The following is a 26253-nucleotide window of genomic DNA, read 5'->3' as shown; positions in this document are numbered from 1 at the left end:
CCACATGTGGCTGTTGAGAACTTCAAATGCAGCTAGTGCAACGGAGGAGCTGAATTTTAAATTTTATTTGACTTTAATTAATTTTCAAGTATTTATGGAGCGTTTAGTCATTTATCCTAAAAGTATTAGTGACTGGCTACCACGTTCAAAGCAAGGTGTTTATTCCTGGGGTACCCTGGAGAGGTAAGATGATGAGGTTGCTGTCTTAATGGAGATTACCTGATAGTGAGTTAAACATTCTTTAAATAATCACAGAAGTAACTATATTACCCAGCGCTTAGAAGGAATAGTAACTAGTGCTATGAGAGGTTATAGTTATAAGATTCAGGGAAGGCTTTCCTGAGGAAGTGACAGTTAAGCCGAGGTCTGTACTAAATGGGGTAAACAGTAAGGAAGAGAACATTTAAGGCAGCTGGAACAGCTTATGCAAAGGCCCTGTGGTGGGAGGGATCATGGCATTTTTTTAAGAAACTCATGAAGGTTACTATTGAAATCCTGGTGGCATAGCTTTCAGTATCACATCAACATGCAGCTGTCACAGTATGACAGCTGACAGACTGGTGGTATGGTTCCCTGACTGGGACAGGAACCGAGGCCACGGCTGGTGGTGAGAGCCCCAAATCTTAACCACTAGACCACCAGGGCTGGCCACAGTGTAGTAGAGGGAGACAAAGAGGTAAGTGGAGTGTAGACACCCTAATAGACATCTATACAGGGAGCTATGGTGAGATTAGAGGAAATGGTGGATTTGATAAAGCCTTGGGAAAGAAGTTTAAAAATATCCGAAATTAACTTTGTTTTTTAAGTTATGATTTTGGATGAAAACACTCAAGAGCAATGTAAAGTGTTTGGACGTTTTCCAATGATGGGTCCTTGGTGGCGAGTGAAGCTACAAGTGAAGCCGGTGGGATCGAGGAAGTGCTATCATGTTCAAGGATTTCCGTCGTACTTTTTGCTGTCTGACATGTCACCACCAGATCAGAAGCAGATCTGTTCGCTCTTTCTTAAAGAGTGTGCTATCCCCGATGATATTAAAATGAAATTTTTAGACTGGGTAGATGAAGTATCAAGCTTTAATGACCTCACCTTTGAAAATCTTAACGAAACATTTAGAACTTTCCTCAAAAATGGAGGGAATGATAAAAAACAGTCTACACAGAATGAACGGGAAGAGTCGTTACCGGGGAACGAGACGAGCTTTTCTCTGGAAAACAAAAGTAAGTGTGATTTTTTCACCAAGTTTTAGTGTCGTTGAGATACTTAATGACTAATGTGTTTAAAATATTAGCACTATAGTATCTTGACATGATATTCTGTCTGTTAAATCGGGTTGATGAAAATGTGTTTGTATCGCTTTTTGAATATGTCAGTGACGTTCCAGGTTCATCATCCTTAACGTGAAGAGGTTGAGTGCGGTGGTCTTTAAGCTCCTTCAGTTCCTTTCCAGCTCTAAAACTGTGATTTTATCTCCCTCTGACCTTTGTGTCTGTAGGATTATCTTGAGTCATTAAGAAAAAGTTCAGCTGTCAATTCTTCTGTTTAAGAAGATAGAGGAGAAAGACAAGAATGTCAGTAACCCATTCTGGAAAGGTTTCAGTCCAAAATGGTTCAAAATAAATTTTTAATATGGTTTGTTATCTGGACATTCACATATTGGAATACTTCATTTCTTAGTTATAGCAAATAAATTTGGCAGTACATCATTGAATGACTTCAGTGACCAAAGAATCATGATTACACTCAGAAAAATGATTACACAGACTAATATGTAAATGATTTATTTTTTATGGTTCGCTTTGAATTTAGCTTTATTTCATTGGGTCAAAAATTTTATCCTGGGGCCAGCCCTGATGGCCTAGTGGTTAAAGTTTGGCACATTCTGCTTTGGCAGCCTGGGTTTGGTTCCTGGGTGTGGAACCACACCACTCGTCTGTCAGTGGCCATGCTATGGTGGCAACTCACATAAAAAGAAAGAAGAGAAAGATTGGCAACAGGTGTTAGCTCAGGGTGAATCAAAAAAAAATTTTTATTCTGATTATTTGCGAGCAAAAGGAAACAAAAGGCTAAGCACTAGTTATCTAAACATTTAAAGAACATAAATTTTGGCATTAAACACAATGAAAACCATCTCAGTACAAAAGAAATTGTTACAATATGATCATTTTTCCTACTGGTTAAAGTAAATTTGTTAATATCTCTTTGATTTGGATTTCTTGAACTGGTTGTGCTAAACGAGAAAGGTCATCCAATCAGTTGTTCTGTGAGCTCATTTGTACGTTTTGGTTTGTTCTTTTCTGATACCCTGTAGTCCCGTTTATAAATGTAATGAGAGCTCTGCAGTTTCCAAAGGTGATGGAATTCCTTCCAGTTCTTCTGCCTCGACACTTTAAACAGCTCATCAGCTCAGGTTCTCAAGAGGTGCTGGGAAAGATAGAAGAGATTTTAAGAACACATCCATGGAAACTTGGGTTTCATAAAGTAAGTAAGACGTTTGCTTCGCGTTCACTGATCTTATATAAGGCACGATTTCTCAGGCTTGACAGCTTTTGCATCTCTTTCAAAGGAAAAAAATTTGTATGGACCTCCATGTCGGTTTATTTTTCTTTGAGTGTTACAGCTAAATATAAACTGCTTGTGTCTATAGGTCTTATGCAATAGGTTTATAAAGGAAAACAAAATAACAAAATAAATGACATTCAAATTATCAATGATTTAGTTATATAATTTAATATGGCAAATTTTTTCTGTAACTAAATTGCCATTTGCAACTTGAATACAGAGCTCATTGAAGACACGAGCTCTTAGGGGTTTGGCAGATCCATTGTGCTGTGCAGCTCACCCCCCCCCCCCCCTTCCTGTTTGAACGTTTGCCGACTTTCATTATTCATATGGTACATCGTGGTAGCATTTGATTGTTTATTTGGCACAATAATATCATTTACAAATGCATCCACTTCTGTTCTTATTAGAGACCGAGCATAGTAAAGTGATACAGTACATGTCCAGCAGTATTGGAAACCAAGTGTAGCACTGCGATCTTGGAAGTACTTGGTTATGTGGTTTCCCAAATGAAGATGCAATTAAAAATTTCTGAGATAATTCTTGGAACCCCAGCAGTGTTTACAGAACCCCCCTCCCCCCCCCTCAGTTTGGGAAATACTGGACTAATGACTTTGTTCCCTATTTAAAATGACTACCATTTCAGTATGCTTTGAGAACTAAGATTCTGGAACCTTAGATTAGGATGTGTATTTATTTAGTAGAGAAGAAAGGCAGAGCAGTGGGCATTCTGGGACTCCAGTGGGAAGAGGAGTCTTGAAGTCCCTCTGGTCGGCGTGTGAACCGTCATCCAGAGTCAGGTCCTTTCCGAAAGCATCGTGTTGGTTTGCTCAGGCTGCTGTACCGAATACCACCAGCTGGGTGGCTTGAACCACAGGAGCTTGTCTTCTCACGGTTCCGAGGCCGCAGGTCCGAAATCGCGGCGTGGGTGGGGTTGGTGTCTTCTGAGGGAGGCCTCCGTCCGTAGCTTGTAGGTGGCGTCTTCTCCCTGTGTCCGCACATGGCCTTCCTTCTGTGTCCCAGTCTCCTCTTCTTAGAGGGACCCCAGTCCTGTTGGATCAGGGCCCACCCTAATGACCTCATTTTAACTTAATCTCCTCTTTAAAGACCCTGTCTCCAAATATGGTTACATTCTGGGGTACTGGCGGCTAGGATTCCAACATAAGAATTTTAGGGGGACACAATTCTGCCCTTAAAATGTGTGGAGGGTTCCAGGAGGGGTAACTCCGTGAAATAAAAAAAGAAATAGAGCTGGTGGATGACCCACTGAGTGCGTCATGGTGAAGGAGTTCTGTTCCTCTTCTGTAGGAGTTGGGCAGGTTTGTTGATAGGCACATGGAAAACTAGACAAGCCAGGAAAACAGGCAGTCATTAACCTCGCGGTGCACGCGAGTTCCGCACCACAGTTGATGTACCGACGGTACGTCGTGTGGCGCAGCTTTGAGTCCTACTTACACCAATTTAACCAAAATCAGTTAACAAAATGTATACTTTAAACTTTTTTCAAAGGTGGGAGGAGAAGAAGCATTTGTGGAGGTGATGGTATAAAAGAGAGCTCTCCCATAGAGAAAGACTTTCCATAGTAGGGAGTTAATACTACATATCTAAAATTAAGGAAAAATCAAGGAGTGGGCCGGCCTGTGGCTTAGTGGTTACATTCACACGCTCTGCTTAGGCGGCCCAGGGTTTCGCCGGTTCGGATCCTGGGCGCGGACATGGCACCGCTCATCAGGCCACGCTGAGGCAGCGTCCCACATGCCACAGCTAGAAGGACCCACAACTGAAAATACACCACTATGTACCAGGGGGCTTTTGGAAGAAAAAGAAAAAAAAAATCTTCAAAAAAAAAAAGAAAAAATCAAGGAGTAGTGTAAACAGTACTTAGAAATGTGAAGCTAAATTCTGGAAGGAATGACTAAAAGTGTTGAAGGTGTTGCCTTTAGAAGTTGTGGAAGGTGAATGGCAGGGGATTCTCTTTTTTGTGAAGAGCCTCATAGTGTTATTTGACTTTTAAAGCTGTATTTGTAGTGCTTTGAGAAACTGTAATTTTAATTATAAAATTATATAGATCTCTAGACAATTTAAAAAATCAGTGATGTATTAGGTACATAGTTTTTCTCCAAATTTAGTTGAGATATAGGTTTTCTGGGACTTAAAAAATTACTGGCAAATAACCTAGCTTTTACTGTAATTCTTACAATATTCATCAACATTCCTACTTTTTGTAAAGCAGCTTGAACTTTATTTTCTTAAAGATAACCTTCAGAGAATTGAAGCTTTTGCGATGTGAGGCAAGCTGGGCAGCATTTTGTCAGTGCAAGTCTCTCTTCCGGCTGATGAACAATTTTGAGAAGAACGGATTGATAATGTATTCTGAACTGAAGCGGCAGTGTAAGGAGCACGGGCACACGTACGTTGAAGAAGCTGACTTGACTTCTCTGTTGTCGGACCGGATGTCTGTTGATGACGCTTGGCAGTCTCTGAGGTTTCTGAAGGATGTCGGCGTGGTGACGTATGAGAAGGCCTTTGTCTTTCTTTATGATCTTTACGAGGCCGAGAGAGGCATTGCCTCTGCCATATGCCACCTGATGACCAGGCCTCCGTGGCATTTGCACGTCGATGTCAGAGAGCTGCTTGGGTCTATGCAGACCAAGGGAGCGGGGAGTTCGGGAGGTGACGATACCTTGAAGGAAAGCAAAGCCGATGAAACAGGATTAGAAAATTCTCTGGCCATTCTGGACACACAGGACAGCGGTGACCATACTGGGGATAATGGTGAACATGAAGTTCATGCAGAAGAAAGTGAAGTTCAGCTGGATCTGGATCAGGTGGCTGCTCTGGAAATGATTTGCTCCAATGCTGTGACCGTCATGAGTGGGAAGGGCGGCTGCGGGAAGACCACGATTGTGAGCCACCTTTTTAAGCATGTGGAGCTGTTGGAAGAAAGTGAAGCCGAAAGAGTGTGTGAAGATTTTAAACGAGACCAGGACGTCTCAGAAGAATGGCTTAACTCTCCAGGGCAGCGTCAGCCGGAGGCAGACAAGGCCATAAAAGTTCTCCTTACGGCCCCCACAGGGAAAGCCGCCGGCCTGCTGAGACAGAGAACTGATTTTAGCGCTTACACGCTGTATCAGGTAAAACCTTTTCCATTTTTCCTCTAGATAAAACGCTTGCCTTAAAGACAAACTTTATTATGAGTTTCTTTTTCATTTCTTCCTGACGACAGTGAGTAGGTATTTACTGAATGCTTTCTGGATCCCTGCCGTGTAGCAGCTTGTCATTTAGATCAGTGCCCCTCGAAACAGCGGGTCTGTAACCTGTTGCTGGTCTGCAGTGAGGCACGAGCTAGTGCCGGACAGCACAGCAGTGCGCTGCCCCTTTCGTTGAGAGAGTCTTATTTTGACAAAGTCAAGTCAGCTAAAGTGTAGTGTGTGCCTAATAATGTGGTCAGTTTGGTTTCTGGCAAAGCTCTGTTTCTCCTGGGGGCAGGTTACAAACCTGTCATTGTCCACAGACCCTGTTTTGAGAAGCACTGGAATTGGAAGGAAAAGGTTTATATTTTGTAGAACGAAGGTGAGGACTTTGATCATCTGGTTTAGTTCTTTATCTCTTTCCCTTACACCAGTGCCTGGCAAATAGTCACATGAGAAAAACTTCAAAAGATTTCTGAAGGAAAGAATAATTGAGTTGGACTCTACAGGACAGGGAGGCTCTGGCGAGGAGAAGGGCATTATATTTAGGGGAAAGGCATCGAGGAGAATGAGCATAGTGTGTAGAGAGGGTTTGAGGGGACCGCATTGATTGGAATGAAGTCTGTGTGTTGCAAAATGAAGGAAACTTGGTTTCAACTGGGAATTTGAGCTTTAGATTTTGTAAAGTGTTTTGACATCTCATTAAATCTTTGATGTGGGTAAGCGACGTTATCTTCGTTTTACAGAGAGCCAGCTGAAATTTGGGGGTGTTACACGACTTGCCTGAGATCTTGAGGTGCAGAACTAACACCAGAACTCAGATTTCTACCTCTTTGCTTGTTGCTCTTTTCACGGTGCTGTAATTTCTTCACTTATAGACCTTGCAAACTTGAAGAAGCTTGGACTTGATTTACTAGGGAGCCGTTTAGGTTCCTAAGCAAGAGAGTGAAATGAAGAAAGTAGTTTTAAGGAAGATCACATAGAATCTTAGAGCCATCTCGGAAATTACTTTGCCCATTGCCTTTATTTGTCACGTGAATGGACACAGAGCTGGAGAAGTTCAGTTGAGCTCCCTGGTGGAAGAGGCTGCTGATCAGCTTGTGATTTTTCCCACTCTGCCTTCATGTCTGGTTGGCCTGAGGGACTGAATCAGAAGAGGAGAGGCCAGAGAGGCAGCATGATTCAATTTCATCTGATCAATCGGTTGCATTTCAATATCTGCTTGGGATGCTGGGCAAACATTTCTAAAGCCACATTTAGGCTCCGGAGAGAGTGTAAGGCACAGGAAGAGCACTGAAGTGGCACTTATGCCATTTACTGAGCCTCCTTGTGCCAGGGTTACCAGATTTAGCAGATTTGCTGAGCGTATACCAAATATTGCATCGAACCTACTTATACTAAAAAGTCCTTTGTTGTCTCTCTGAAACTCAAATTTAACTGCATATCCTGTATCTTATCTGGCAATCCCATGTTGGGTTATAGGGGTGGGGGGAGCCTGGCTGTGAGGCTGTTGGAGTAATCTAGACGCTCATAGATGGGGCCTATATTGAGTTGGTAGCACTAGAAATACAGTGGAAAGTGTCAATCAGGCATTTCTAAGATAAGTAATTGAATATATACAATAGAAGAAAGGAAACGCTTGGTGGGGATTCCAAATGTCCTATTGTGGGACAAGGCCACTGAGAGAATGTGAGGTTTTGTTGGAGAGAATTGATGTATTTGGATGTGAAATATGAAGGCTTTTACTTAATAGACATGTTGAGTCTAGTTTCAGTAGGAAAGTTAAATAAAGATGTGATCCCATTTAAAAAATCTGTATATACATAGTTGTAAACACTTACAACATAGAAACATTTCTGGAATGATATACACCAAATATTTAACCTTCCCTGGTTGTAACTTCACAAATTTTTTTCCCTCATCTATATTTTTTAAATAGTAAATATTATTATCTCTGTACTAAATAGTTTTTTTAGTTGTTTGGTTTTTGTTGTTGTTGGTGGTGGTTTTTTAAATGTTGGGGAAGTAAGTGAGTTTGTAATTCTAGAAGAAAATGTAATATTTTCATAGTTAGGTTGGGAGGACATCCCTTTATTTCCAGAATGGAGTGTTAGAGTTGGGAGAAGAGAAGGCCCCCAGTGACTGGGTTATCTCAGAAGGCCAAGAGAAGGTTTATTTGAAGAATGGGGAGTTTTCTCTGTTCAAGAGTGGCGAGAGAAGGTTGAGATTTTTGCAGTGGGCGGTGCTATGCACAAAGCTGGTTAAGTTAAAAACACTTACATACTCATGAGGAAGCAGTTTTTGAGCTATGTGACCTTTCTTTGTTTTTCAATGTATTTATCTTTTGTGTATATTCACCCCTGTAAGTTTTGTGTTCTCTGTTTTTTTAGCTTTTTCTCTATGTTATTCCACCTACATCTCCCGCCTACCATTTAAGAGTTTTATTTTAAAATAACATGTTGTTCAATTTATTTCCTTTGTTAAGTTTTGTAACTTGAATGTAGAAATGCCATTCTTTGCTTGTAGGTCAATTACAGTTTCTATTCATGGAAGACAAAAACGGCCCAAGACACGCCATGGAAGTTTTCTTCTGTCAGAGTTCTGGTTGTGGATGAAGGGAGTTTGGTATCTGTAGGAATCTTCAAATCGGTTTTAAAATTATTGTGTGAGCACGCCAGACTTTCCAAGCTTATTATCCTCGGTAAGTTAAAATATTGTTGGAACTCCAGTTGTCTGGTTCACAGCATTGTGGTTCGTCGGTTGTGTATTCCATTTCGCTGTTTTCACATCCGTGTGCGGAAGGTGGGAAGCCGTTCCTCAGAGCCCATGCTGACGCTGCCCTGAGTCTGACCACTCTCCTTGGCCACTTGGGCGGCTTTTTGCTCTGGCCAGGATGTAAGCAGGCTAGGATGTGAATGAAATAGAGTTCTGAGAGGTTACTGCTAATCACCTAAATGATGACTATTAAAATAATAAAAATGTCAGACTCAGGGGAAATCAGGATGTAGGTCATTTGGAAATAGTAAGAAGTCTGAGTTATACGCCACTTAAAAGTCATTTTATGATTTTAAGCTAATAACTCAAATTAGACCTCACCAGCCTCTGGAGTCCTTCCCAATTCTGATGAGATTCTGTTAGATTCTCGTGGGTGCTGGTGCTCTTATAGCCTTTACGATTTAATGGAGAAAAATAGAATTGCAATGTCAGCCAACTATGTATAAATAACTTTTTTTAGTTATTTGTGGATATTTTATAAGCAGTTGATTCTGTTAATGGCTTAAGCATTCTCCCAGTTTCCACCCAGAAAATGGTTTTCCTTATCTCTAGGGTCGGTTTGTTTAAAGTAAAATGCAGAACGTTATTACATTACTTGAATTTATCTATCCACTGCCTAATTGTTTATTTTATGTTTGTTTATTTATTTATATGTTTATTTATTTGTATAGATTCTTCCGTGTTTAGTAAGACATTGAGCAAGATTGAATAAGTGACTAAATACTAACTATCTAAGGCCTGTTTTTTTGCATGTTGGCTAAAACACTTGCCCCTGAACAGTTTGCCTGTGGTTATAGGTATGACAGAAGTTCAATTCAGATTTTTACCTTATTGTGATATCACTATTTTTTGTATCTTGTATTGTTTAATTTGAATTCTTTTTGTTAAATATTTTGTTTGTTTTGTTTTTTGGGTTGTTTTTTTCTTTTTTTGAGGAAGATTAGCCCTGAGTTAACTATTGCCAGTCCTCCTCTTTTTGCTGAGGAAGACTGGCTCTTAGCTAACATCCATGCCCATCTTCCTCTATTTTATGTGGGACACCTGCCACAGCATGGCTTGACAAGCGGTGCTAGGTCCACACCCAGGATCTGAACTGGTGAATCCCGGGCCACCGAAGCAGAATGTGCAAACTTAACTGCTGCGCCACTGGGCTGGCCCCTGCTAAATATTTTTAAAGACTTAATGTTCTTGGGGCCGGCCCGGTGGCCCAGCGGTTAAGTTCACACATTCCGCTTCTCAGCGGCCCAGGGTTCGCCTGTTCGATCCCAGGTGTGGACATGGCACCACTTGGCAAGCCATGCTGTGGTAGGCATCCCACGTATAAAGTAGAGGAGGATGGGCATAGATGTTAGCTCAGGGCCGGTCTTCCTCAGCAAAAAGAGGAGGATTGGCAGTAGTTAGCTCAGGGCTAATCTTCCTCAAAAAAAAAAAAGAGACTTAATGTTCTTTTTTTTTTTTTTAAATGATTGGCACCTGAACTAACAACTGTTGCCAATCTTCCTTTTTTTTCCTTTCTGCTTTTCCTCCCCAAATCTCCCTAGTACATAGTTGTATATCTTAGTTGTGGGTCCTTCCAGTTGTGGCACGTGGGATGCCACCTCAATGTGGTCTGTCGAGTGGTGCCATGTCCACACCCAGGATCCGAACCGGCAAAACCCTGGGCCGCCGCAGCCATTGGCGTGAACTTAACCAGTTGGCCACGGGGCCGGCCCAAGACTTAATGTTCTTAAGTAATTTTAGACAAAGATTTTTTGGGCTTTTTTCCTCAGTTAGAGTAAGTCTTTATAATTATAGGATATAGCAGTAGGGAGAAATAAAAGTAAATTCTAAATTTCAGGACCCCAGTTACATAAAACCTACTGTGTCTATGTTTTTTTTTCTTTTAGGTGATGTTAGACAGTTACCCAGCATTGAACCTGGTAACTTGCTGCAAGATCTTTTTGAGACTCTTAAGCCCAGAAAATGTGCTATTGAACTAAGGACAAACCATAGAGCAGAGTCTGAGCTCATTGTGGACAATGCTACAAGGTACAGTAGAACTAAAATTGTGCCTTTTCTCTCTGTTGTATTAGAAATAAAAGGTAAAAAAATACATATTAGCTTTAGATTAGAGTGACTCAGGGCAGTACGTTTTCTCTGTCCTTTTAGCAAACCTTATCTATCCTTCAGGTATATATATACCTTTTGTTCCACAGTTAGAAAAACAAAGTTAATATTTTTCATTACTGATCCAGCATAAATTAGTATTGAAATTTAAGAACGAATGTGTTTTCATGATTTAAAAAGTGTCTATGTGAATAAAGCTGCGTCAAGCTTAGAGAATAGAATAAGCCCAGAGGGAACAGAGACTTGCAAAAGAGTTTATTAGAGTTCAGGGGAGAATTGGGGACAAACTTTCCCCTAATTTTTGTAGGGGAGCCCAAAGCAAAAATAATGAATATGATATTCACTGCTTGGTGAATCCTTGTGGCACCCATGGCGTGTTACTCTCCTGAAGGTAGAGAAGAATCTTCTCCCCTTAGTCTTTGTGTGAGCCTTCAGATGATCCCCTGTAATAGATGTAACAGGACCTCAGAATACCAACAGACTGTTTTACTTATTGGGCCAAAATGTATCCTTGTTTTTGACTCTGTTTTACAAGATGTTGTTTTTGTTGCTTGAACATTTCCTTGGTGGGATGTCAGCAGAAACAAGAATATTCGAAACCTACTTTGTCCATGGCCCTGTCTACCCTGGCTAGGACAGTGGGAGTAGAGGAAGAGTTGACAAGAATAGGGTAGATGATGTAGACATCAAGAAAAATAATGCAGCTGGGTGTGTATTCTTTTCCTATAACCTTTCTGCTCCCATAAAGACCACCTCATTTTTGGGATGTTAGTAGATGATTGGGAATTTTAAAGTTTGAAAAACTTGGAAGAATATAAAGCACATTAGATGTCTTAGAACTCAGCTTTATCTGAAACTTAGATAAAGTTAGATAAACTTAGAAATTCCTTTAGTAACCCTTTTGATATCATTTGGGCTGAGCTGTGCTCCTTTCGTCATTTCTTCTTAATCATCATCACCAAATATTTGATGACAGGAGGATTGCAGTGACACCAGGGAAAGGCTCCTAGAGACAGGTATGATACATATCTTGGGCCAGAAGCAAAACAGGAAGTCCGTGGTGCTTCTCAGAATCTAAAAAATTGAATCTGGGGTATTTCGCGCGGGGACGGCCTTCTTCCTCCCTTTCAATCCTGTTGGGAAGGGTTGAATAAGCCCCAAACTTAGCCTTCACGGGCTGGAAGGCTGCCTCTGCCAGGAAGTCCCCCTGAGCTGTGCCAAGGGGAGATTGCACTGCTCCTTCCTCAGTCCTGCTCCCTGTCTGGGGCTGCCCTTGCTGGTTCTGGATACCTGCCCAGCCCAGGCTGGCAGCCCTGCCCACTTTCCCACCCACCCTAACCGCACAGAGAGGGGCTGGACTCCAGGCACCCGGGCTGCTGGTGGATGGGGCTTCACACCCTAGGCTGTCTTGATAACCGGGCTCCCGCTGATGTTGACACAGCAGACTTGCTGCAACTTCCATTCTTGGAGGCCCAGAGTGGGCAAACGCAGGAAAGCTGGAGCAAAGGGCCCGACAGCTGTGACCAGCCTCTCGAACAAGGGCCCCAAGGCCTGTGCCCAGAGGCAGGAAGCATGGAGGTCCCTCTGCCTCGTTAGCCAGGCTGCTGTTGGTTCTTCTCAGGGACTAGTCTTTTTCCAGATCACCAAGGAGAGACTTTACTGTGACAGGCACCTGCCCCTTACTCTGTTTTCTCCTATGATTTGCTAGTCTTGGGAAATACAAGAACAAAAGAAGGATGAGGAGGGAGCGGAAGCAAAGAGAAGCTGCGAATACTTGGTTCCACTGGGACAATGAGGCCATACACGGGATAAACACAGAAAAAAGCAGAAGAGTATGATGTAAATGTATGGAAAGGGCCCCAAAGAGTCCCAATTAGCTTACCTACAAGGGATGTGGGCCAAATGGGCCTGGGTTTCCTCCTAGCTCCCCTGCCTTCTGCCCTTGTGCTTGGGCGACCTGCCACAGTTGATGGAGCTTCATCACCCGTGAAAAGAGGGTGGTACCTACTTTGTAGGTTCTTTTGAGGTCTGGAGAAGAGTAGGTCAAGTTCTCCGAGTGGTGCTTGGTAGATTCCCTGATAATTTTTCCTAAGACTTTTGTGTTTTGCTAAGGGTGAGGGATTGGTCAATGAATGTAACATTATGGTCTTGCTAATTTTATTTTAAAAGTCATGTACTATTTATAATGCATCTACGGGTAGCCTTTTCATCCTATTTATTATCTATTAACAGGTATTAATTATTGTAATGACATATCTCTAATCACATACGAAGGCACATTTTTGGATGCTAATCTTCTTGGTGTATTGTTTTATCTTTATTTCAGAATCTCTAGACGCCAGTTTCCCAGATTTGACGCCGAGCTGAATCTCTCTGATAATGCAACCTTCCCTGTGTCAATACAAGATAAAACATTTGTTTTTGTCAGACTCCCAGAAGAGGATGACAGTTCTCAGTTATCGAAAGATGATCATCGGGCTCGTAAGTGTAAACTTCTGTGTTATGTAGGGCTGTTTCAGTTTTGTAATATAGTTATTAAATGACTAGTTGTAATTTTATTTGAAAGTAAAGATAAATACTGCTAGTAAAAAAATTAGGCACTGAAAATAAGCTAATGTATTAATCATCAAAAGCAGATTACCCTAGAATTTTATAAAGATTGGGAAGCTCTTGACACACACACACTAAGGGCTCACTAAGTATTTGTTGAGTGAATAAATGGGTGTAGATGATTAGTTTAAAATAGGGGAAAGCCCCAGTAATCCAGGTTCATTCAGGAGAAAACATCTTAGTTAGTGAAGGTTTTCGTTTACAGCAATTGGAAGACTAAATACACTCAGTATTTTGAGTACTTTTTTTTTTTTTTGAGCAAGATTAGCCCTGAGCTAACATCTGCTGCCAATCCTCCTCTTTTTGCTGAGGAAGACTGGCCCTGACCTAACATCCGTGCCCATCTTCGTCTGCTTTATATGTGGGACACCTACCACAGCATGACTTTACCAAGCCGTGCCATGTCCACACCCGGGATCTGAACTGGCGAACCCCGGGCTGCTGAAGCGGAATGTGCGAACTTCACCACTGTGCCACCAGGATGGCCCCTTGAGTACATTTTGCAACAAACATCATGGCTGTTAAATTGTTGCCATGTTGGTCTCCTAATAGTTCTGTTTCTTATAAAATGGACAAGCACTGCTTCTAATGATGGCTGCCAACACGACAGAGTGAGAGCGTAGGACAGGGGATCTTCCCGTCACTTAACCGTTTCTAAGATGGGAATCACAGTGACGGTGCCTGTGGAGCTGTTGAGAGCGTTGAGGGCATTCATTAGTTTTCAGGCACTATAGTGTAAGTGTTAGTTTTTTGTGAATAAAAGACATTGAGTTAGCTATTGCAAATGAGTTTATTTACATAGTTTAAACTTTTTGATCTTTATTTATTTTATAAACTTACTTAGCAAACTTTTTTTTTTTGAGGAAGACTGGCCCTGAGCTAACATCCATGCCCACCTTCTTCTACTTTATGTGGGACACCTGCCGCAGCACGGCTTGATGAGTGGTGCGTAGGTCCACACCCGGGATCCAAACTGGTGAACCAAGGCCGCCCAAACGGAACATGCAAACTTAACCGCTGCGCCACTGGGCCGGCCCCGAAAACTCTTTTTAATAGTGTAATAGTTTACTCAAAATTGAATTAGTGAAGATTTAAATTATTATGGAGGATTTATTGTAGTTGCCGCAGTTCTTAAAGGTTTATCCTTCCTACTTAACTACTTTCACTCTGCAGTGAATCTAAGTGCCAACAACTTTATCTGCAGGCCTTTCCTCCGTTGTGTGTGTCACTGACCTCAGCTCCCTTGGGTTAGTGTTATTCACATGTGGCCGGATTCTTTTTTCTTTTTAAATGGGATCATATAATACATGGTATTCTGTGAATACCTTTTTTGTTTTTTGGATCATAGAAATAATTTATAGTCCTTAAAAAAAGTCAAATGATACAGAAGTGTTTGACGTAAAAATTACTATTTCACTGTAATCTTCCTCTCTCCTTTTCCCCCTAGACAACCCAGTAAAGGTCACTTACATAGTGAGAGCTTGGTGTTTATCCTTTAAACCTTAACATATCCAGGCACAGACATATGTTATTTATTTTAGTTTTACATAGATTGGATTATAAGCTGCATATTATTTTGTCACTTGTTTTTTATTAACATATTGTGAAGAATTCATAGATGATAATTATTCTCACAACAGCTTAGCTAACAATAGGTACTAGAACAGATGAAGAAAATGAGACTTCGGTGGTTAAGGAACTTGCCTCTTTGCCACTCCATCTGCTGTACCTAAAATATGGTTGGTTTTATTTTTGGCCCCCGTTCTTCCGTTAATGACTACGTACTTAAAGAGATGTCGGTCTCAGAATGGCAGCAGAGCTCAGCTGATGCTGTTTTTCTATCTTTTTTTTTTTTCCCACTTTTCCTCCCCAAATCCCCCCAGTACATAGTTGTGTATTTAGTTGTGGGCCCTTCTAGCTGTGCTATGTGGGACGCCGCCTCAGCGTGGCCTGATGAGCAGGGCCATGTCCTCGCCCAGGATCCGAACCAGCGAAACCCTGGGCCTCCGAAGCGGAGCAAGCGAACCTCTCGGCCACGGGGCTGGACCCTGTTTTTCTCTTAATGACAAACTTTGGCTGGAAAATTAGTCTCTTCTTTAAGAGAATCGAATATTCCTTGGGGTGGCATATAGTACTTTTTCATTGACAATTAAGTTATTGAGTAAATTATTCTCATTATTGCAAAGTACAAAGACCTGAGACAGGCTTCATTACTGGGCTAGAATTTCAGAGATGTGCAAATGCGAGAATAACGTACATGTTTGAATCAGTGAAATATGGGGTACGTATTGATCTGTGAGATGTTTAGGGAGTGAAGAAGGCAGGCACGCTCCTGTACGCGTAGAGGAAAGTGATGCTCCATGAGGCTGTTGGACGTTCCGGGCAGGCCTGACCGCCGTGAGCTGAGTGTGGGCTCGCTTTTAGTGATAATCCTCCCTTTATCTGGAAGATGAAGGGCTCCGCGAGCAGCTGATGCCGTCTTCCTAGAGCAGGGCGTCCCGAGGCCTGGCCTTTTCATTCCCCTGTGACTCGTTGCTACGAGGGAAAGGCACAAAAGCCTGGAAGGTTCTTACCCCAATTTTTATATCTTCTCTCTGTAACGAGAAATGTCCGCTGTTTTGTAATATTGCTGAGAGGGATTGGAGGGAGCCTGCTTCTCAGAGCTCCGAGGAAGGACGAGGTGTAAGTGGCTGTCACCATTGTCGATGATCTGAGCTCTGAAAGAGCGAGGCTGGCCACCTGACTCACGTGGAAAGTTGCTTTCACTGCCAAGAGCCTCAGTTCCACGTTGGTAACAAGGATGTAACCAGTGTGACAGTCAGACTATTCAATAGCTGGTCAGGTGTGGTCACTCTTGCAGTGCATGCTCCTGCTGAGCCAGGGTTAACCTTTAGTTGCTGAATCTTGGAGATGTTTGGGGGGTTCTGGGGGAGGGGGACAAGGTGGGGGTGGGGGTGGGGCGTTGTGGTGTGTGGGGGTGGTTATTTTCCAGGCATCATAGAAGCATCTCAGTATTGTATACTGGCGTGTATCAGCTGACCAGCAGCCCTGGATGTAATGATAGCTGCCTCACTGAGTGTGGTGAAGGTTAAATGCAGCGAACTGCTGTGAGCAAAGCATATAGATTCTCAGATGATAACTCCTTCCCACCAGTACCACCAGAACTTAAAACACAAAGACGTCTTAGGTCAGTAGTTCCATTACGTGTTTTTTCCTCTTGCCCTTGTTGTAAGTTCAGCATTCGCAAACCGTCAGTAAGGATGCTGTGGCCATACTGCCGATTAGGATCTCTGCTGGCTGGTGTGGCTTCTCTGTTGAGTGGGTGTCTGGAGCCTGTCTCCATTCTCTTTTCTGTTGCTCAGGCTGAGGGGGTGAATGAGATTGATGTTCCTCTGGTGAACTTATATTCCATTTGGTGAGCTGTTTTCCAGACCCGTTAGCAGGAATTCTGAGTTAGTTTCTCCATAGAAACAATGTTGTAATTTGGTGCTTTTCTGGGTTAACATTTTTCTCTTGAATTATCAGATTTATATTCTGCAGTTAGAACTTTACTCAAAGAAGATGACCTACGAGATGCCGAAAAATCACAATTTATTGCCTTTAGAAGGTAAAGCATTTACAGTATTTTAATGTTTTTAATCTAGCTTTTCAATCTTTCATCTTGTTAGTATAGATCCTGTTCAAGTGGGAGACTCTGCTAGTTCATCACTGTTACTTCTCTCTCTTGTTTTGAGGTATTTCTTTTTAGACACGGCAGAGGGCAGTTTCTAAACAGGGCTCTTTCTACCAAATATTGTATTTGGAACCTCACAGGAAATCTGAATAGAACAAAGGTTTATGTTAAGATAAAAATTACAAAATAGTTTTTCCTGGAGAAAGTCCTGGAAACTTTTTATAGCATCCAGTATATCGTAATTTTTGATAAGAGAAATAAGCATAAAACAGATGCTGTAAGGTGACCCTTGCATTTTCCTGTGTTTCAGGCAAGACTGTGATGTCATCAACGACTGCTGTTGCAGGCACTACACGGACCACCTCATGAAGTGAGCACGAAAGAATGTGACTCTGGGGACAGTCCCTCCTTGATTTGCTCTTCTTTTGTCTATTTTGACATTTATCGCTGTAGCCACATAGTTTAAAACCTTTTTTCTCATTAGTGAAGTAAAGTGATCTCTTCAATTAAATATATATCCTCAGGAATTGACTTCTTGGTAATCGGTGGAATAAGAAAAATAAGGAACAAAATTTTCTTTGTGGTTTCCAGGTTGGCAGCCTCCAGTTTCTCCAAGATGAGTGTAGGGAACTCAGGCGAATTTTTCAAATTATAATATGTGTATAGAGTGTCCAAGAACCTGAGTAACAGGGAGCACCTTACTGAACATCTGTCAGAGAAATAGGAGTGGAAAAAAGCCACCCTGTTTACATGTAGGAAAAATCATCTCACTTGTCTTGGGTTTATCAGCACCTACTACTTACTAAGTGCACAGACCGAGAGATATGTATGTTCCAGGAGGAGCTCCCTGTCTCTTGAGGCAAGACACACAAAAAACAGTGTTAGGTAGCCTGACAAAGGGTTAAAAAGCATGAGATTGGGGCCCTCCAGTCTGGGTCCCAGTAACTGTGATCTTGGACAGGTAATACCCCCTTCCATGTATGTTAAAGAGGATGCTCACACAGAATTCCGTCTGGCTGCGGTAAGGATGAAATGAAATAATACACCTCAGGCACTTATCTCAGCAGCTCGTGTATCACCAGCATTTTTTTTTAAAGATTGGCACCTGGGCTAACAACTGTTGGCAATTTTTTTTTTTTTTTTTCCCTGCTTTATTTCCCAAACCCCTCCAGTACATAGTTGTATATCCTAGTTGCAGGTCCTTCTAGTTGTGGGATGTGGGATGCTGCCTCAACGTGGCCTGACGAGCGGTGCCATGTCCGCGCCCAGGATCCGAACCCTGGGCCGCCACAGCAGAGCGCGCGAACTTAACCACTCGGCCACGGAGCTGGCCCCCTCACCAGCGTTTATTCAGTTTGCTGAGACTGTTCTGATAGAATGTTGTTATTATAATAGAAATATGGATAAGTGTTGTAAGACCTGAGATTGGGTAGTGATGGAGAGATTGGAGAGGAGAGGGTGGAATTAAAGGGTAGCATCATTAAGACTTTTGGCATCTTTTAGAATATAGAGTGAAAGAAACATCAGCATTTATGTCAAGATTTCCAGCTTGAAAAAATTGGGCTGGGAAATGTCATTGAGTTTGAGGTGCTGCCGAATAGAGGTCATCAGACCATGACCGTGGGAGCCTGATGTCTTGTTGACCTTTGGAGGACAAAGTAAAGTAGAGTGTGGAAATTATTTTGAGAATGGGGTTGGATCTGAGTTGGGCATTAATGCTTAAACAAAATGGAATTGAGGGTTTCCAAACATTGATAATGTGTTATTTTCTAACCCAGAGACCATCAGAAGAGGCTTCAATTTGGAGTCGGTGATAAAATTTGTTGTACCAGGAATGCGTATCTCTCGGACCTGCTCCCTGCAGATACCCTCAACAGTCAGCAGAACAATGACTTCGCGCCCAGCGGTGCAGACTTCAATGGTACTCCTGCTGGTTTTGCTAATAAGCATGACTTTGACAGTGGTATTCGACTCTGCAATGGAGAAATATTTTTCATAACAAAAGTAAGTGATAACAAAAAAATAGTACCTTTTTACCTATTAGAGAGAGACTTTTTTTTATTGCCCTAGGGTTGATTCAGAGTCTAGTCATTATCAGAGCTGACCTTCTTTCCTTATTATTTTTTTAATTATTATTATGTTTTTTGAGGAGGATTGGCCCTGAGCTAACATCTGCAACCAATCCTCCTCTTTTTGCTGAGGAAGACTGGCCCTGAGCTAACATCTGTGCCCATCTTCCTCTATTTTATATGTGGGATGCCTGCCACAGCATGGCTTGATGAGCAGTGTGTAGGTCCACACCCACCAAAGCAGAGTGCATGAACTTCAGGGCTGCGCCACCAGGCCGGCCCCTTCTTCCATTATTTTTTGTTAAGGATTTTTGCATCCATGTCTACGAGGGATACTAGTTTGCAGTTTTCTAGTGATGTCTGGTTTTGGTGTCAGAGTAATGCTAGCTTCATAAAATGAGTTGGGAAGTGTTCCTTTCTCTTGTATTTTCTGGAAGACTGAAGAAACATTTTTAATAAGTTTGAAGTGCTTGAGTAATAAAACACAAGCGACAAGTCACACACGTATATTTTACAAAGCACCATTTCCTCGGTTGCTGCTTTCAGAAACTACAGAAGCGTTCACCTTGAATTTGTCCTCATTGTATAAACAGCCTCTTAAACTTACACGCTTATTCTTTAAAAGCTGTGAGGAAAAGTAAACTTTTTGCAGAGAGTATATGCAGACTTCAGAATAAGAAAGACAACACAGACTCTTCTCCAGAGAGTCAAATGAAGGTTAAGTTTCAAGGACCAAAACCTTCCATTTGTGTTTGTTAAAATGTTTGGGTGTGTATGTATTCAGTTTGTGCTTAAGGTAGATTTTAAGCCTTTTAAAATTCTTAACAATTATAGTGAATATACGTGCTATTTTTACTTAAAAGGTGCTTGCATTTTATGTTCGACACAAAGATGGAGTGTCTTTACAGAATGCATATTTAAAAAGATACAGAATAGTTGTTTGTTTTGGTGACAGGATGTAACTGATGTGACCTTTGGAAGGAGAAGACTTGTGACCCTTGATAATAGGGCTGGCTTGGAAGTAACTGTGGATTTTCAGAAACTAATGAAACATTGTCACGTAAAACATGCATGGGCAAGAACTATTCACACTTTTCAGGTAAGAATGGATGTTTATAAAGCAAATTAAGTAGCTTCCCAAGCCATAGAGTACCTTGCATTATTTTCTTCTTAATTTTTGTTGCTTTTGCTTTTATCTTTTTAGTTAGGAAAGAAAATGCACAAAAGTACAGAAAATACTAGATGGACATTAGCCTTTTGCTCTTTTTGCCTCAGACTGTCTTTATTGAGGAACTGGGACGTCATAGTTAGAGCCACGTCCTTTGGGCCTTCCCTGCCCCCGGGCAGAAAGGTCAGGACCAGAATGACTGTGTCTTCCTGGTGCTCCAGCATGCAGTGTCACTGGGCATGGCACTGTTACTGATCTTGTCTTCATTTAAACTTTTGATATTTTGTTCATCGTGGATCATTTTTTGTCTAAATTTAGAGTTTTTAAAATATTACATTAAGATATTCTTTATCTTGATTGCTGAGTTTCTTGGCATCCTCTTAAATTTTGTGCCCAAGGTGAGTGCCTCACTTGTCTCACTGTGTCCCAGACCTTCCACCCTGCTCAGAACTGACTTCCACCTGAATTGTCCGTTCATATGGAAACAAGGTTACTGAGATTTACATAAATAGTACTGTAATGTTTATATATTTTTACAACTTACTTTTTTAGTTGTGTAATCAATTTTATTGGGGTATAATATGCATGCACATTTTAATTATGAACTTGGATAAGTTTTGACAAACACATCCCCCCTCGTCTTTGGGAGGCAACTTTTTTTTTTCCCTAAGGAAGATTCTTGTTAGCCCTGAGCTAACATCTGTGCCAGTCTTATTCCACTTTAAATGTGGGATGTCTCTACAGCATGCCGGTGTAGGTCCCCACCTGGGATCTGAACTTGTGAACCCAGGCCACTGAAGCAGAGCGCGCCGAACTTAACTACTATGCCATGGGGCTGGCCCCTGCAACGACTTTTAATTTTGGAATCATTTTAAACTTACAGAAGAGTGGGGAGGATAGGATGGAGAGTTCCCATGTACACTTGACCCAGCTTTCCCTAATGTCGAGATCTCCTACTACTATGGTATATTTGTCAAAACTAAGAAATTACTATTGGTACAGTACTGTTAACTAAACTGTGCACTTTATTTGGATTTCACCAGTTTTTCCACTAGTGTCCTTTTTCTGCTCTAGGAACTAATCCTGGATACCATATGGCATTTAGTGCGACTTGCTTTTAAGCTTTATTGGAATAGTCTTGAAATCTCCTAAGTTGTTGGTGGCTCTGTTGCTCATCTCATTGTTTTGAGGTCCCCTCTCTGATGTTGGTGTGTTGCTTGAATGACCAAGCTCCATCAGCCTACATTTTTATGCGGAAAAATTTAGGTTCGCCTATATTCTCTACTAGTAGGCACCATTAATTAGAATGGGTTTTTTTTTTTTAAGTGGATGGTGTTTTATTTATTACCCCATCTCAGTTTCAAAAAGAATTTGAAATGGTGTACAAAAATGCCCACAATTCAGCATGATTTTTTAAAAAGATAAAGAAATGATGTCAGGTGGAAAATAAAGGTAGAGAGGGTGAAAGGATTCCTGGCAGGAGTGGGTTGGACTGCCCGTGTGATCACAGAGCTGTGTGCTTGCTGTGTGGATTGCAGATTGGGCTTTAAGTTCCCTCGCAGCCACAGCTCCCACAGTAAAGAGAGGAGCAGTCAGTTGACTGTCTGTTGCCTTAAAGAAGCAAACAAACAGTTGTTAAGTGCAAACATTCCTGGCTGTGAGGTCCTGGAGAAATTTCTTCCATGGGTCTTTATGATGAGGTCTCTGTAATTCTGGAAACTCATATCCTTCAATTTTGGAAAATTTTCTTGAATAATTTCTTTAAGATTTTAGTATAATGTCTTTGGCTTTCTCTGTTTTATCTTTCTAGAACCTCTGTTATATTGGACCTGGGGAACTGGTTATCTCAATTTCTTATTACTCTCTACTATTGTGCTACTATTTTCCATCTTATCATTTTGCTCCACTTTCTGAGAGATTTCCTCAAATTATAATCCAGACTTACTGGTGCATTTCTGGACAAATGAAGAGTGAAGGGGTCTTTATCACCGGGTTGAGGTTGGAGTGGATGTCTCGGAATGTGCCTTTTATTGACTCCAGCTCTTATTTCGTGATGGAAGTAATGTCTCTTACCTCTGAGAACGTTCGTGATTGTCGTCTCGTATCAGCATAGTTTGTTTCTCCCAAGTTTGGTTCAGTTCAGCAAATACTTACTGAGTCAGACTCTGTTCTCGGTGCTTGGTATAAGTCAGTCCGCGAAACAAAGATACCTTCACATCATGGTGAAGATTGCATTTGGTGGAGAAGAGGACAGAGACAGACACAGCTATAAAAAAAAAACTACATATTATGTTAGAAGGTAGTAAATGCTATGAAAAAGGGCTGGGGCGTAGTTGTAATTTTAAATAGATGGTCAGCATAGGCCTCATTGAGCAGGTGGCATTTGAGCAAAGACTTGTAGAAGGGCTTGGAGAAGTTAAGCACGTGGGTTTGTGGGAGAAGGGTATTCTAGAGAGAGAGGGAATAGCCAAGGCCAAGGTTCTACGGTGGGAGCCTATCTGGCATATTTGAGGAACAGGAACAGCAAGGAAACCACATGGAAGAGTGACAGGAGATGAGGTCAGGGAAGTAATGTGGGGTGAGGGGGGTAGAGGGATAGGGGGCCCGGTCACCTCACCTCATAGGGCCTTCTAGGACTGCGTTATCCAATATGGTAGCTAAATCTGGCCCACCACCTGTTTTTTAAATAAAGTTTTATTGGAACACAGCCACACATTCATTTGCATATTGGCTCTGACTGCTTTTCCACCACAGAGGGAGAGTTGAGTAGTTGCAGCAGAGACCATCTGGCCTGCAAAGCCTAAAACATCTATTCTTTGATCCTTTACAGAAAAAGTTTTTTGATCCTTAAACTCCATATAGACTTTCAGATTTTAAGTCTGTAAGATCATGAAGGGTAGTAATGGGTTGTGTCTGCTCATAGAAGCTGTTGAGTTTAGAACAAATTTAGATAATAGAAGTATACATCATTAAAAGTCAATATATGAGACTTGCCTCCTTGAGTTCCACAGTTCTGATGATTCAAGGAGGATTTAGAGAAATGGGCGAATGATTTATAGCAGGTGATTTAGGTGAAGTTAGGTGTCCATGTCCCACTTTCTCAGCACGGCTTTGGCGTGACAGTTTGACTTTTTTCCTCATTCGTTCAGTGAGACTCTGGGTAAAGAGCCGTGAGCAGGGCAGACGTTATCCTGCCTTCACAGAGCTTGCATCAGTGAGGAGTACGGTAGGAGGCAGACAGTCATACTCCAGCCTGGTGAAACTTCTGTGATGGAGGAAGTGCAGCGTGGCGAGAAGTCCGTGGACGGGGCAGCTGATCCAGAAGGGGCCAGATGGAGGCCACAGAATGGGGACACTGAGAGGACCACAAAGAGGTTCCTTGTGCTGGACAGAGCGTGGCGGCGGGAAAGGAGGAGGGAGAGGAGCGGGGCAAGGCTGGCTCTTGAGGGACCAAATGAGCCCTAATAAGGGGTTAGGACTTTATTTAGAGAGCCTGGGAGCCATTCATGGGTTTAAGCAGAGCCTGATGTGATTGGGTTTGTGTTTTACGAATATCACTGGCTGCGCTGAGCGGATTGCAGCCAGTGTGGGCCCAGGGAGGCTGATCGGGAGGCTGTGAAATGGTCCTCAGTGTTCCTTAATTGGTCATTAAGAACTCGGTTAGGTGGACATTTATCTATTTAGGAATACACGATATAAAGGCCAAGATGAGAAATGGTGCTGTGTATCTGTAAAATGTGGTGAGCATTTGTATAATCAGGTATCATTTAAGTCAGTTTCTGAGACTCGGCAGCATTGGAAGGAAGTATTTATCAAACCTTTGTAATGTGGAGAGTTGGTTCAAGCTCTCTGTGTCCGGGGAGACAGAGGGGCTTGCTGTGTGAGAGGTTTTCACGCTGGATCTGCAAATGCCCCGCTCAGCGTTCGTCTCCTGCAGCTCCTCCTTTGGCAGGGCCGGTGTGGGAGCATCGAGGCGGCTAATGGTTAAAACCACCCCTTGGTTGATGTTGGCACTGGAAGTACAGGGACTAAGAATAGCCATAGAGCCTGAAATTGTTCTCTCACAGTGACCTGGTGACATGGGGCATTTTTCTTGCCTATACATTTCTTGGTTTGCTAAACTTAAAAAACAAAGATTCATTCTTCTCTATTGTTTATCTTGATAAAATTAGTGGTTCAACAATGGGAAGATAGAGAAAAGTAGAAGAAAAAAATCATCCACAGGCCCTCCGTTTGGAGACAGACTAGTTAAAATTTTGATAGAATTGCCTTCCCTTTTTCGTGTAATTTATTTTGTTTTGTTACATATTTATGTTCATTTTGTATGTGCTTTTTTGGATCACAGTGAATTTAATTTGTGTTGCATAGTTGTGATCATTTTTTAAATATACGTATTCAGTTTTAAAAATTTTGTTCTATTTTAAAGCATCTTTGATGTTCGCAAAATAGTATAGATACTATATTTATACTTAAAAATAGATATAAATAAATAAATAAATACCTATTCTCCTATTTATGGATATTTAAGGTGTCCATTTTTTGTTATCTAAGCAACCATGGGATAATGTATTTACACATAAAGCCCATCCAGTCATTTTAGATTCCTCTGTTAAGGAAGATTTAGTACCATGTGCTGTCTTTAAAGTTTCTCGCTGGGTTTCTATAAGCCAGGTGTGGATCTATGAGACCTGAACTTAGCAGCATAACTAGAAAACGTGAGTTCTTGGATAACGAATAAAATGGAACGCATAGGATGGATTCGTGTGACTGCTCCGGCCAGGCGGAAGGTGCTGGAGAGCACTGAAGGCCTGTGTCTTTCCTGCCTGTGTCGGCTGTCTGCAGACGCGGATCTTACACAGCATTCTGTCTTCCTAATGCATTGTTCCTCCCAGGGGTCTGAGGAGAGGACAGTTGTCTACGTGGTTGGGAAGGCGGGCCGCCAGCACTGGCAGCACGTCTACACCGCGGTGACCAGGGGCCGCTGCAGAGTGTATGTCATCGCAGAGGAGTCTCAGCTCCGGAGCGCAATCTCGAGAAACAGTTTCCGCAGAAGAACTCGTCTAAAGCATTTTTTGCAAAACAATCTCTCCATGAGCTATGCATCTCCAGCGGATTTTGTATCCCCATCAAAGAGCTCCGGAGACAGCGGAGGGCACAGCACACAGCCATCAGCATCACCCGGCCCTACAGTCACGGCTGACCTGGGGACAAACGACGTCCCCAGAAGCAAGGCCTCTGCGGCTGACGGCGGGGCCTTCTCCTCTCCTAGAAGATGGAAATTTTCTTCACCTGAAGATGTGGATATGGATGAAGATTTGTCAACATCAAGAGGGTGCAAAAGAACCTGTGCCATGGACAACACTGAGAGTCCAAACAAAGTTCTTATGGTAGGAGTGATGTTCGCATGTGCTCAGGTTTCGTTTAAACATTGCTAACTTTCGTGTGGTTATAAATGACTATGTTTTTATTAGTGTTGCATTGTGCTGTAGGACGTAAAAACAAGTGTTGGCTTGCCCCTGTCGCATTTCCTCCTCCTGTGCCCGGTTCCTCTTCGTTATCTTTCACACTCTGCTTGAGGCTGGCCCTTCAGGGGACCTCAGTCCATTGGTGGGAGGTGGTGTGCCAAGAGGAACTTCGCAGTCTGTTCTGGACTTTTTTCCCTGATATTTAGTAGTTTTAACTACTTCTGCTGTTTCCATGTTTCTTTCCCTTGGTTTTGGTGTGACCTTATCGGACTCTGTGTCTGTCCTGCCTCCGCCTCTCATCTCTCCTTCATTTTTTCACCCCATCCTCTGATGAGCGACAGCTCCCCAAGGCTCAGTTCTTCTTCCTTTGAGAACTGATCCTGTTCTGGTCCAGCCGTCACCCCTGCTCCGATGATTTGTTCAACAAATAGTTTTTAACTCTCTGCTACGTTCCAGGCACTGGGAAATCAAAGATGAGTGCCAGTTCCCACTCTGGCACTGATGGCTCCTGGTGGAGCCAGATTGGCTCTGTAAGGAGCCTGGTGTTTCCCAGCGGCTTGTAACGCTGGAGAGGAGGTAGCGACCTGACTCCCGGTTGTTGTCTTTGTTCCTAGGGACTGACTTTCTGGACCCACAG

General features: G+C 42.2%; 1 protein-coding gene across 1 annotated transcript in view; it reads left to right on the top strand.

Moving 5' to 3' along the window:
- HELB (DNA helicase B) overlaps positions 1-26253 on the top strand; it is a 29915-nt gene that overhangs the window by 1185 nt on the left and 2477 nt on the right. The window contains exons 2-12 of the mRNA XM_046661363.1: positions 807-1217; positions 2309-2478; positions 4815-5693; positions 8277-8451; positions 10412-10553; positions 12958-13112; positions 16767-16848; positions 17225-17284; positions 18693-18918; positions 19939-20082; positions 25044-25538. Coding sequence (XP_046517319.1) covers positions 807-1217; positions 2309-2478; positions 4815-5693; positions 8277-8451; positions 10412-10553; positions 12958-13112; positions 16767-16848; positions 17225-17284; positions 18693-18918; positions 19939-20082; positions 25044-25538 — 2939 coding nt within the window. The remainder of the gene's footprint in view (positions 1-806; positions 1218-2308; positions 2479-4814; positions 5694-8276; positions 8452-10411; positions 10554-12957; positions 13113-16766; positions 16849-17224; positions 17285-18692; positions 18919-19938; positions 20083-25043; positions 25539-26253) is intronic.

The sequence above is a fragment of the Equus quagga genome, chromosome 1 (assembly GCF_021613505.1).
Source record: "Equus quagga isolate Etosha38 chromosome 1, UCLA_HA_Equagga_1.0, whole genome shotgun sequence".
Classification (NCBI taxonomy): Eukaryota; Metazoa; Chordata; class Mammalia; order Perissodactyla; family Equidae; genus Equus; species Equus quagga.
Note: the sequence above shows the minus strand (reverse complement) of the source record. Positions and strands in the feature narration are given on the sequence as shown.